The sequence below is a fragment of the Zingiber officinale genome, chromosome 4A, assembly GCF_018446385.1.
Source record: "Zingiber officinale cultivar Zhangliang chromosome 4A, Zo_v1.1, whole genome shotgun sequence".
NCBI lineage: Eukaryota > Viridiplantae > Streptophyta > Magnoliopsida > Zingiberales > Zingiberaceae > Zingiber > Zingiber officinale.
In genome coordinates, this window is record NC_055992.1 from 41,506,539 (window position 1) to 41,519,866 (window position 13,328).

Genomic DNA, 13,328 nt, shown 5'->3' on the forward strand with positions numbered 1-13,328 from the left:
ATGACCACTAACGATGACCACTACGTCCATATGACCATTTTCAATAAATAATTAACAAATTTAATATTTGAGTCTCCTGCTGCGATATATCATAGTGGATTTGTTTGTGAGTGAGTGAGAAATAGGTCTGCCAATACTGACCGTCTAATTACATTTTTATAAGTACTTTTCGACTTAATTTGGTGGCGATGGAAAACTTCCTCAGAACTATACTGGTTGGATTAATCGATTCCAAAAGTCAAAAAATCTGATGCTAATTAAAAAAATAAAATCAATAAAATAAGAACACCATAAAAGCAAAAAAGAAAAAGAAAACGTTTAAATAGTGCCGCCTTTTCCCCAAAAGCTTATCCTGAACAAAGGGGCCTGAATTCCGGGAGTTTAAGCTCAAAAGCAAAAGCTTCTCTACTTGGAGTTAAAACTTTGAGTTCCAACACCCAGCAGAGTTCCTGTTCTTGCGTCCAGTGCTATCATTCCCCCACCCTTGCTCATCATCATCGCATCTCCAAAAGAACACTCAGTTAATTTGAACAAGATTGTATCAAGATTGTCATACTGTTCTCGAAGTAAAAAAAATGTTCATCAGGAGGAAGTTTTCGCTAAAGGGCACTGGCTCAAGGGGCATGGAGGAAAACGAATCCAAAATGAGAGGAAATAACGTCGATCGGCATTTATGTTGACAATTCATGCATCTCCCTGTAGCGGTTTCTCAGTCGAGACATCTTGCTCACTACAAAATTGGGATGCTCACTCAGGAGATAGGAAAGAACATGCCAGGAGAAAAAAAAAACTGAAGTTTAGTATTCCAAAAAGAAAGACAATACCTGGGAAATAATCAAGAGAGGTGTCACTTCGTCCAATAAGTTCTGGCACTGTTGTGTCAGGAAATGCATGTGGTCACTGCTGTACCAGGAGAGAATCTGCAACAAATCCAGCAAAGGTCCACTGTAGATTGGTTTACTGTGTTTAATTGTTGTGGTTCGATTCACCAGGAAATCTTTATTTATTTATTTTTTTTCCCTTTTAGACAGAGATTTTGTCCATGGCAGTGTGGTGAAACAGTAAAAAAGAAGGGAAAAAAAAAGGTGAAAAATCTCGAAGAAAAGCTTGTTGGAACTTGGTGGCAGGGGGGTTGATGATTATTGTGGCACAGTGCCAGGGACAAGAAAGGCAGCGCGTTATTTAAAAGGATAGCAATGGCTCACTGGCCATCAGCAACAGCCCAGTTGGTGTGGATATGTGGTGGGCGAGTGAGGTGGTGGTGGAAGGTTGAGGAGGAGGCGGAGGATATTCTCGACCGTGCTCATACTCTGTTTGTCACCGTCTCTGGTGCCATACACTTCTCTCGTCCATGGATTGAAGTCTCCCAGAGTTCTGTTCTTGCAATCTCGAACAATAACACCGTCGACCCAGGTATGATTGATTCTTGTCCCCAGGGTTTCCTTCCAGGGCATCAATTGGTGGTGGATAATTTAGCAAAAGTTGAATCTTGAATTGCGTTTTGGGGTTTACTACTAGGAATCTGATTTCGGCTTTATTTTTTTAATTATTTTTTTTTCGCCTTGATTGTGCCGTAGCGCGATCGGTTTGATGATGGATTGGAACGCCAACTGTTCGTTACTGTGGGATTGGGATAACCACGAACCCTCAGGTGGGAGTTACAAGTTGTCCGCCGCCGCAGGCGGCGGCGGCGGCGGCGGCGCTTCTTCTGGCTCAGATTTGGGGAATGGCTCCTCATCCAAGAGCACCATCTCTGCTTCCACTGCTTCCTCCAAGACCGCGAAGAGTTCTGATTGGGAAACGAACCCTAAGAACTGTGACAAGAACGTAATTTTGCTGGAGAATGGTTCTTTTCCAATCGCGGCGCAGGTGGCCGGGTTGGAGGAATCACAGATAGGGCTGAAACTTGGTAAAAGAACCTACTTTGAGAATGTTTCAGCCGAGAACACCGGGAAGAACCCGCTGTCAGCTTTGGATTCTGTTTCTCCACCTGGTTCCCTCGTCATGAAGCCAAAGCTCACTCATCAGATCGCACAGAGCGCTTATTGCCAGGTTCAAGGTTGTAGCGTTGATCTTAGCGGAGCCAAAGATTATCACCGGAAGCACAGGGTATGTGAAGCCCATTCTAAATGCCCCAAGGTCGTCGTCGGTGGTCAGGAGCGCCGGTTCTGTCAGCAATGCAGCAGGTCAATGAAATGAATTTCTATGGCACGCTTTGAAATTGGTTATACCTAAGTTATTGGATGAATGCCCTAATTTTATGCTACTGTCCTTTTTGATTTGTAAAAAGGTTCCACGATTTGTCGGAGTTTGATCAGAAAAAGAGAAGCTGCCGTCGGCGTTTGTCTGATCACAATGCGCGGCGTCGCAAGCCTCGCCCAAACATAATTTCTTTCAGCTCAACTCACTCTCCATTTTATGGTATAAAAGCTTCTTCTTCTTTATATTATTATTATTATTATTCAGTTTTGACTTTTCTTTGTTGGGGGCTTTAGATTTGAGAACTTTTATAGGTCATTTGACCTTTTGCAGTACTACAGAAACTGCATATTTGAAGCAAAAATCTTCTAGTCTTGCAATGTGCAACTGTCTTCTATCTTCTGTATGATTCACTTTGTCGATCTGGCAAGCAGGGGCAACATGTAGATGGCAATTGGTTGAGCAATTAAGTCCATGTGTCTGTCTTAAAAGTTGCAATCTCACAAGTTGGCTGGTAACTGAGCTTGTTTTGAACAAGGCAAACAAACCATGTCCGAACTAATAGTCGAAGCTTAATTAAGCTAAAAACTAGTAGGCTCAGCTAGAAAAGTATTCAACATTTGTTGAAAGTGAGATTAAGTTTATTTGATTTAATATTGTCAAATTGAAACTTATTCACTTTTGCTCCAACATAAATATCAGTGTTACTTCACCTCTGATCTACTTATGATCATTTTTTTTTTCTTCATTGAGCAATATGGTTATGATCCATGTTTACAAATCTTGCCACCTTTTGATAGACTAATGCATACTTGCACCATTGTCAGTCAGGCTGCTGACTTGAATATCGATTTATCTTCTTTCCTAAATATAGGTTAAGATAGATATGAGCAAAAAGATTTATCAATCATCAGTTTTCTCAACATGCCTTATTGCAATTACTAAGCTTGATTTTTCCTCCCAGAATACAATATTCTGTATTTAGTTGCATTTTTTTAATGAAATCACTGATATAGGTGGGCACCTGTGCCGCGTGTTCTAATTTCTGACACTGTACATATGAGATTCAAAAATACTATTTAGGAAAGGCATTGGAAGAGATAACATGTTTAGTTGATTTTTGGTGAAGAATGTTGTGTTTTTTTTTAAATAGTTGGTAGTGTAAAGTAACCGTTGGGAAATATATTTTGTTTCCTCCATAATAGTTCAAAAGATTAAGAAAATTCTGCTGTATGGTAGTAATAAAATGCAACTGCTATTAATTATCAAAGAATGTTTTAAAGAAGTTATACATAGGGGAGCAAAAGTTCGGTTAAACCGAATTAACTGACTGAACCGATCAAATTTAAAAATTAAGTTCGGTTATTTTAGATTGTTGGTTTTTTTAAAAAAAAATGGTTATTTCGGGTAATTTGGTTTGATTTCGATTTTAGAACTCTTAATTTGGTTAAATAGAATAAATCAAAATTTAAGACCACTAAACATTGGGTTTGGAAAAATAACACCAAAAATAATATCAAAAATCAGTTGTGGTGTTTATTTTTTAAAATTAGCATCATAGTGGTGGGTCCGACTTTTCAAATTAATTCGGTCGAAAACCAAATTAACGAATATTTTATCAGTTCAGTTTATTCACTTTTTGTTAGAAAGTTTGGTTGGTTCAGTTAGTTTGAATTTTTTTTTTATTTGTTCAGTTTTAGTTTCAGTTTAATCGGTTTGGTCAATTCGATTTTGAATTGATTGCTCAACCCTAGCTATACACATATTAGCTATGATGAAGCAGAAGAGTAATGCATATACTCGATTGGTACTTTTGGTTGTATTGTGTTTTTTGGATATTTTTTTGTTGCTTTCTTGTTAAGTTTCGGACATGCATTATGGCCAACCAACAAAAAATTTGTTGAAAATTACTTGAACCAGTGGTGTCATTTCTTGATGCTAAAGCTTACCTTGCTTTTTATAAATGACAAACATCATTTGAACTTTCTATGGAATATAGCTGCTTTTGATCACGGGAGAACAACATTAGGGGCAACTATTGAAGACCATCATAACTTCAAGTTCACACAAATGAGAGAACAATGGATAAAACCAATCAAAGATGTCAACATAGATGGGCAGTTGCATTTGCCGAACACTCAGTTCCTAAATGCCTTTCCATCCCTGTACCATGAGGGTGACAAGCTCTTGCCACTTCAAGGCACTGCCGCTGAAGCACTCAATCAAGGTAAATGTTGTCTAAGTATATAATTTTAAAGCTCTCATTTGTGTTCGCTTTTGCCTAGTGGTTTATGAAGTATCTTTATTATCGATTGATTTACTATAATTAAGTGATATGTCCTACATAATCTATGCAAGCATATATTAATGTTAAACGACACTTTGGTACTAATGTTATCCTGATTTTCCTTAAGAAAAACCTTATTCCTGACCCTTTTTTACCTTTGAGTATCGACAAGCTAGCGTGCATATTCTAAATACAATTTTCTAGAGAATGTAGCACTTGAGACATTAGAATTGCAAAACCTTAAATTTTGACAATAGAGCTGGTTGGGGTGTTACATGTTTGTCAAAGCTTAATGCCTCGAGTGATTTAGTATAATCTGGAATGTTATATAAAGCAGTTTAACACTCAGATTTGTTGCTTGCTTCTCCTTTTTATAGATAACCCCGATTAGATTTTCTGATGGATTATTCATCCATGAGGTTCGCTACCGTTTATGTCACAGACCATGTTGTTTCTCTTGTTCGGAGTCGATAATTTTCTAAAGTAAATTGAAGATAAATGCGCTGGAAACTGTAACTCCATTGGTTCATGCTCCCAAGTTTTTATCCATTACTACTGTATTCATAACTGCAATGCTGATAAATAATGGCAAAGGTGCTAGTTCTCTAGGTGTTCAAAAGGAAATTTGTATTTACATCGCATTGCGACACATAATTCATGTGGTTTTCATCAAATGCTGCAGTTAGCTAATTAAGTGTTAGGCGTCAAAGAAGAATAAAGTAAAGCAATGCCACATTTGTTCTCTTATCTTGTAAAGCTTTGCTCACCGCCTTTCAGTTTATCCTGAGTTTTTTTTTCTCTAAGCAGGTTCAGAAGCATCTGCAGGAGCTTCGAATTTGGATGGAGCACCAGGTGTTGGGCGTGCTCTCTCTCTTCTGTCAGCCACTTCTTGGGTTTCTCCTGACCACAGACAAACTTCTTCCATTGTCGGCTTTGTGGATGCTAGCATACCATACATCCCTTAAGCCTATTGCAAACGCTCCGAGCCGTGCACGGGTAAACTCTACCTGAACCATGCCAAATGCTACCTTTTAACATGCACAGTAAGCGTCTTCAGCTGCAAAAGGGCCCATTACAAGCATGCTCCATTTGATTCAGATCACATTTATTCATGCCACGAACTCGAATGATTCAAATCGGAGGTTGGTAAAGTTTTCCGATCGTGATTGCTTGTTCATGCTGCCATCAATTTCACAACTCAGTTAACTTTTGAATGCTAGAACTTGGATCAAGCTTCTACTGCTGCAATTGAATGCTAGAACTCAATTGGGTTTTTTTTGTCAGTTGATGTGGAAGTAGGAATTTGGACTGAAGGAGACGCTGTGTTTTGTAATTTAGACTGAAATTGTGCCTCATCAGGCAGTTCGTGCTCAGTTTTGGTCACTTTTAAGCATTTTTTTAAGATTAATTATCTTTGTCTTTTTTGACAAATCAAAACTTTCTTTTTGCTCATAAGATTGCTATCTAAGATGGGCAACTCATTGAAGAAAGCTAAGTGGTTCTTCCTGACTAGAAAATTAAGTTAACGAAATTCTTCTACCAATGAGTGAAGAAGTTTAAGTGAAGAGATAGAAGCTCGAGCGAAGGTCCTGCGTCGTCGTCTGCTAATAATCTCGTTGAGAGGTGGTACAGCAATGGACTCATCGACGCCATCTGACCAAAGGTATGATTCGTTGTGTTTCAAGCGCAACCCGGTGTGGTGTAGTGTGGTGTGGTGAAAAAACAACCCAGCAAGCATAAGTTACTTTAGCAACTGAATAGGTTCAGTGTTTCTTTCACATATATAATTAAGTGAATTTAAAAAAAAAAATAGTTGGGCGTATAAAAATATTATATGTTATTTTTGGTATAAATTTTAAAAAGTAAAAAAAAATTCAATTGTTTAGCATGCGATTAAGTGCCATATTGACTTTTAACTACGAAAAGGAGAGTTTACCTCATATTGTAAATTGTGCTAAGCATTAGACTATGTTCCCTATGTTCCTTTTCATTGTAATCGAAGCATTAGACTATTCTTTTCCTTTTTTTCTTGTTCTTATTTCCCCTTAATATTCTCTTGATTTTATTCCAACTCAAATTTCAATTCTTCTTGAATGCCATTTTCGCCATATGTCATATATAATTCACCTTGACGGCCCCTCCAGGGTGGTCTCACATTTCCTGAAAGGAGATAAATCATGAGAGACTTTGTGCCAGCAACAGTAGTACATGTAGGAGGGGTGATGAACCATCAGGACATTTCACACTCGCTAGGAATTGATCCCAAGCTTATTTGTAGCAACACACCTACATGAACTATTTGCGCTAGCTCGTGAGGGCTACATATGATTCTTCATCACTTCTTGATTAAGATGATGATTGCGTTGGTATAGTTAGCATCAATGGTCAAATGAATATCAAATAGATTAAAGTTAAATGTTGTGTTTTCTAATCCATTTGCCAATACAGGAATGAAAGACTTGATGGAACCTAATATCAAACTGAAGTTCAGTTAGGTCTGAAAGACTTGATACTAGCACGAGAAGACCAAATAAGTTGATATCTGGTAGGAAGTCCAGTTGGATCTACAGGATCTGACAATTGGCTGATGTCTAGATGGGGCATTTGACATGAAGTCTTGGTGGGTCAAGTGTTAAGTTTGCAATGGCAAGTAAGGTAAGCACTGGAGAAAAGTGATCCAGTGAGGATGAGTTCTAGTGGGACTGTAGGCGTTGGTCTAACTTAGATCTATTTTAGAAGTCTAAAATGAGACCATGACTAGATCCTGATCTTGGTAAGACATGATCTAACTAATAATACTATATTATTTCAAGTATTAATTATGTTTTGCAAGTTATTTGTTGTTATTTGGACTAATGTGTCTTGCAAGAGTTAGTTGGCAAAAGTTCACTTTGGATGAATAGTGATCGAGGAGCCTTGAAGCTACGCGAAGGTACCTCATATCGAGATAGAGGCACCTTGGATAGGGTGGAGGCTCCCTCGCGCTTATAAGAATTGAGGATAACATTTCACTGTGGGGAGGCACCTTGGAGCTCATTGAAGGTGCCCTAGAGCGCATTGGAGGAGCCTCGGAGTGAGTTGGAGGCACCCTCACTTGGATAGAAACCGAGGACTCGGATCAGATAAGTGCTGTCGGAGATGCCTTAGGCTATTAGAGGCGCCTCCAATGCTATTTAAAAGGGGACTTCGAGCATAGGCTTAATAATCAATCTTCTACGCGCTTACTTGATCATTCAATTGCTCCGACTAAGTGCAAAACTACTGTGTTGTTGCCGTGCTACTACTCTATTACATCAGATCGCTGCCGGCAGACCAACACCAACACACGAGTACTTCCACTTCGGCATTATTGTGTTGGGTAAAGATTTAATTTAAAGTCATTTAATTTATTGCTAAGTGTAGGGTTGTTGCACTTTCCTATTCTTCTCTTTGTACTTGATTATTTTACCTGGAGTTTACTGATAGAGAATGTTAGTGGATCGCCCATCGATAGTTTCAAGGGGCCTAAGTCTTGAAGTAGGCGTCACCGGAAGCTCCAAACCAAGTAAATTGACTGTGCCCTTATTTTCAGTCTTCTGTTTCATTTTTACTTAACTATATTCCACTATGCACTTGAACTAAATTTTAAAAAAGTTCGATAAAGAAATAATTTTTAAAATATACATGATTCACCCCCTCTTACATGCCTATGATTCTAAAAGTGATATCAGAACGGGGTTGCTCTAAATTGGTGAAACCACCATAAGAGCATTACATTTATTTTTCATTTTTTTCAAGCAATATATATATATATTTTCCCCCAAAAAATTAGGGCAACATCACTCGAGCTATTTTTCACTTTATTCATTTTTCTCCTACACTACTTACCCCAAGCCTAGTCTTGATGTTTTTAAAAATTATGTTGTGCAAGAAAAAAGATGTCTCATCAAGAAGGATGAAACATCGACAAACCTCCAGTTGGAGCAATCGAAAATTTTCAAAGTTCAAACCCTAAGTTTTGATATTTGAGCAAAAGTTTAAGTTATGTTTATTATTGTATTTGATATGTGTTGTGAGTATACATGATATAGGTACAACGAGGAAAGTCCAAGTGTGATTTTGGAAAAGGTGAAAGTCCAAGTGGAGTCTTAGCGGTGTAAGTCCAAGTTTGAGTCTTGGAAGTATAAATCCAAGTATGGCTTGACAAGGATAAAGGCCAAGGCCGAAGAAGGCTAGAAGGCAAGGTTATGAGAAGACCTGATAACAATTATAAGGCCGATGAAAGCTCCTGAAAATAAGGTATGAAGGATGGAGAGACATCTGAGGGACGCAAGGCTGATGGAAGAGATTTGAAGGTAAGGTCGAGAGTTGTGCGGGGAAGGACGAGTGCATAAGTAATTGTACTCGGGGGGTAAAATCCTAAGTTAGGGTTTACCAATAGACTGACAAATGTTTTAGCCGACTGGTGGTTGAGAACCAACAACTGAGAAGGATGCAACATTTGTGGTTGCAGAGATATACCAATTGACTGGTGCAGTCGACTGCTAAAGTTAGCAGTCGACTAGTAGTGAACATAATGCTTTTGTTCGTTGTGCCCATGAAGACCATTTGACTGGTAAGTATGGCAGTGGACTGGTATCGAGCCATTAGAGTGTAACGGTCAATTTTTTCATAGAGGTCAATCGGCTGGTGACTTTACCAATCGACTGGTAGCGGGAAAACAACATGGTGTTTTCCTCCCGAGCTCTATTTAATATAGCTCGGGGTGGCTAACTGGGGTGACGATAATAGAGGTGGTTAATGTTAGAGATCGCTACGTTGCAAAAGATGTGCAACGTTTACGTTGAGGAAATGATTGGTTCATCTTCCTCAACGTATGATGTGATTAAGAGCCTTGAAAGCATCGGTTACAAATCGATGCTTTCATCTTATAAATGTATGCGCCCAAGAATCAAAAGGTAGGGGATCAGAGGAGGTGATCACAAGCAAAGTGAAGAACATTCCGACAGTAGAGGATTTTGGTTTGTGAACCTTGAGAAGAGCTTTTCGATTAAGTTTCGTGATCTCTCTTCTGACGTCAAGCCGTAACCCAGTTCGTCTCGGGAGATCACTGTGAGTCGATTATAAGCTTTATTTTATGTATGTTTCTTTCTATCAGAGACTACAATGGTATAAAAGCATTTAGTTTTTTGAAAGCATGAATTTCACTATGTATGTTCCAGCTTTATGGGATGTTAATTATTACTTGTGCGACCTTATGATCTTATATCCAAGTTTCATTGTCATTATTATAGGAGAGATGTTGTCCATTTTTTGGGCAGGGACTCCTCTGAGACGTGACATTCATTGTCAAAGTTTCTTAAATGTTTTTCAAAAATTCTATAAAAGAAGGAAAATTTCAAAAAGATTGGACATTTAACCAAGGACAAATCATTGACGATTATTTTTAAAGAAACATCAGGTTAAGGGGTGAATCTATTTTGAAAATTGATTAAATTTCTTTAATATATTTTGAAAATTTTCTTTTAAATATGTTGAAAAATGTTTTAAAATACTTTGAAAATTTTCTTTGAAATATTCTGAAAAATATTTTGAAAATGTTTTGAAAATGCAAAAATCTTTTTAAAAATAGTTTTTGTTACTTGGAATATACTTGTTAATATACTATTTTCAAAATTTTCCTAGAACATGTTTAATAAAATTCTCTCAAAATGATTTTAAAAAATTTCTTGGAATATTTTTTCAAACACTTTGAAAAAGATTGTTTTAGAAATTCTTTAAATTTCACTTAACACTTTTTATTTTGAAATTCTTCTTGAAATAGATCTAGAAACCAAACTTATGTTTGCTACTTATAGTTATTTAGTACACATTAGCTGCTATCTATGTATGTTATTCATTTGGACTATACATACTTATTTTTATGAATACTAAAGGGGAAGGGTAAGAGTTTAAGTAAGAAAAATGTGAAACATCTTAAAATTATAACTCAACAATGATTAAGAGAATGAACAAAATGCTAATATATTTCTTTTCTCTTAAACATTATGTTATTTTTCTACATATTTCCTAACTTTAACTCAGGTTATCATTGCATCAAAAAGGGAGAGATTGCTGGTACATTTAGCACCAATGGTCAAATTCAGATTTTGATGAATGGAAAATGGATTAAAGTTAGATGCTACATTTTTTAACCCATTTACCAAGTGTGTAGAAATGAAAGATTTAATGGGACTTGACATCAGGTTGAAGTTCAGTTAGATTTGGATAACCTGATAACTGACACAGGAAGACCAGATAGGTTGATATCTGACAGGAAGTCTAGTTGGGTCTGCGAGACTTGACAACTGGCTGAAGTGGGGCATCTGGCATGAAATCTTGGGGGGTCAAGTGTCAAGTAAGTATGCAATGGTAAGTTAGGTAAGCACTGGAGAAGAGTGATCCAGTGAGGACGAGTCCTAGTGGGACTGTAGGTGTTGGTCCAACTTAGATCCATTTTGAAAGTCTAAGCTGAGACCATGATTAGATCCTGATCTTAGTAAGACATGATCTAATTAATAATGTATATTATTTCAAGTATTAATTCTATTTTCAGGTTATTTATTGTTATTTGGACTAACGTATCTTGAGAAAATTAGTTGGCAAAAGTTCACTTCAGATGAATAGTGATCAAGGCATCTTGGAGCTATACGGAGGCACCTCAGATCGAGATGGAGGCACCTTGGATAAGGTGGAGGTGCCCTTGCGCAGATAAGAATTAAGGATAATGTTTCGCTGCAGGGAGGCACCCTGGAGCTCATTGGAGACGCCCTCGTATGGATAGAAATCGAGGATTGCGGATCGAATAAGCACTGTTGGAGGAGTCTTGGGCTATTGGAAGTGTCTCCAACACTGTTTAAAAGGGAAGCAGATTTCTTGGTCCAACAAAAAGTGGACCAAGGGATGAACCACTCGTAATTACGGTCGGATCGTGGTTACGATTCGGCCGTAATTGGTTGTGATTCCTTCCTGGGTTCACCGTCCCCACCAGGTTATAGTTTGGATCTGAGTGGGCGGCTGAAGTCCTCTCGGAGGACGCCGGAAGTGGGCAAGTAGCCAGGTTGCCGGGCGCTGAGCGAGGGGCGGCCTTCAGGTAGTCTCTGGCTGCTCGCTCCGACCCAAACTATAACATGGTAGGGACGATGAACCCAGGAAGGGATCACAACTAATTACGGTTGGATCATGGCCACAATCTGGTCGTAATTACGAGTGGTCCATCCCATGATCTATTTTTTTGTGGATCAGGAGATCTAATCTCGTTTAAAAGGGGGCTTCGAGCATAAGCTTAATAATCAATCTTCTATACACTTACTCGATCATTCGGTTGCTCCGACTACGAGCAAAGCTATTGTGCTGCTACCATGCTACTACTCTATTACATCATACTGTTACGAGTAGACCGACACCAACACACGATGTCATACCACGGAGGTATGCCTACTTGATAAACAAACAACATTTTCCCCCTTATGACAACATAGGAAACTTGGATACATTTCTACAAGGTTGTACAAGTATAATAATTACAATCCACATAACTAGAAGCAAACACATCGGAAGATAGAGGGATTTGCACAATCCACTCACAACATGAAAACTAAAAGTAACTGTGTGCCAGCACAACTTAATACAACAAATACAAATACACCACAAGACTAAAATTCATGAACAAAATCAAAATGAAAATACAAAGCTACAAGACATAACGTGGAAAACACTATCTCGAGTGTGATGTGGGGCAGACAGTCAGGACTTCTGAGCAGCACAACACATCCTCTACTTGATAACCTGGAAATAAAGGGAAAGCAAGAGGTAGTGAATATAAAATACTCAACGAGTATAAAAAGAGATTGCATGATACTATATATAAGGAGATCCAAGGATGCAGTCTCAGGTGAAATACTTACTATAAAAGTAAGAGAGTCAATATAAGCAATCACTAACGAAACATAAACAACTACATAATCATCAACTAACCTGCTCAACCAGGTAAGATGAATAAATCAGGAGAATATGCAAATCATGCACAAACAAGTACACAACTAGCATATATCAAGTACATAACAATAACATGCTATCACGAATGAGTCTCGTGGGCAGTCAAGGTATAGAAATAGTCATTGTTCGTAGGAGAACGCTTTGCCATGGATGGTCCCATGGGCGGACAAGATGAGGTAGCTATCTAGCACCTCAGCTACTGACTACCGGAGAATGCTCTACTACGGATGGCCCCATGTGTAGTCAAAGTATGTAAACATTCACTATCTGCGGGAGAACACTGTACCACAGATGGCCCCGTGGATAGACCAGATGCATATATAACTACTATCTATGGGAGAACACTCTGCCATGAATGGTCGCATGGACGGATAGGGTATATATATATACCAAGCCATAATGACAAAAATAAACAATAACAATTTATTCAAGGATAATGCTCTTTAAGCTACCCTATGGTCTAACCTCACTAGCGTACATGCATAAGCCTAAATAACAATCAAGGATCTAGTAGGATACTCGATATCCTACACTACGGTATAATCTTACTAATGTATAAACATGAGCCTACATAACAAGTAAAGGTCTAGTAGGATACTCGATATCCTACAGTACAGTATAATCTTACTAATGCATAGATAGATAATAAGCAATCACATCCATAAAATACTAGTCAACTAATCTCATCAAGAGAATACTAGTCGTTTAGTCATAATATCTCAACTAACTCCATGGTAAACATATAATAAAATAATAGAATCCAAATCAAGTAGTCCTAGATGTTAGTATGAAGAAAATTACCTAGTGGGATACTCCTATCACTCAG

At 38.1% G+C, this 13,328-nt stretch overlaps 1 protein-coding gene across 1 annotated transcript; it reads left to right on the forward strand.

Moving 5' to 3' along the window:
• Positions 1–1,201: 1,201 nt before the first annotated feature.
• On the forward strand, positions 1,202–5,917 carry LOC121969853 (squamosa promoter-binding-like protein 12). Its single transcript, XM_042520131.1, has 5 exons — positions 1,202–1,413; positions 1,578–2,186; positions 2,291–2,421; positions 4,199–4,426; positions 5,294–5,917. The coding sequence occupies exons 2-5, from the start codon at positions 1,591–1,593 to the stop codon at positions 5,449–5,451; spliced, it is 1,113 nt and encodes a 370-aa protein (XP_042376065.1). The 5' UTR covers positions 1,202–1,413; positions 1,578–1,590; the 3' UTR covers positions 5,452–5,917.
• Positions 5,918–13,328: the final 7,411 nt, after the last annotated feature.

What these genes read in the sequence shown, in the direction of transcription:
- LOC121969853 (XM_042520131.1), top strand. Translation starts at nt 1,591, where the DNA reads ATGATGGATTGGAACGCCAACTGTTCGTTACTGTGGGATTGGGATAAC. An exon ending in TTCTGTCAGCAATGCAGCAG is followed by an intron (nt 2,187 to 2,290) that starts GTCAATGAAATG and finishes ATTTGTAAAAAG; the next exon opens with GTTCCACGATTTGTCGGAGT. An exon ending in CGCTGAAGCACTCAATCAAG is followed by an intron (nt 4,427 to 5,293) that starts GTAAATGTTGTC and finishes TTCTCTAAGCAG; the next exon opens with GTTCAGAAGCATCTGCAGGA.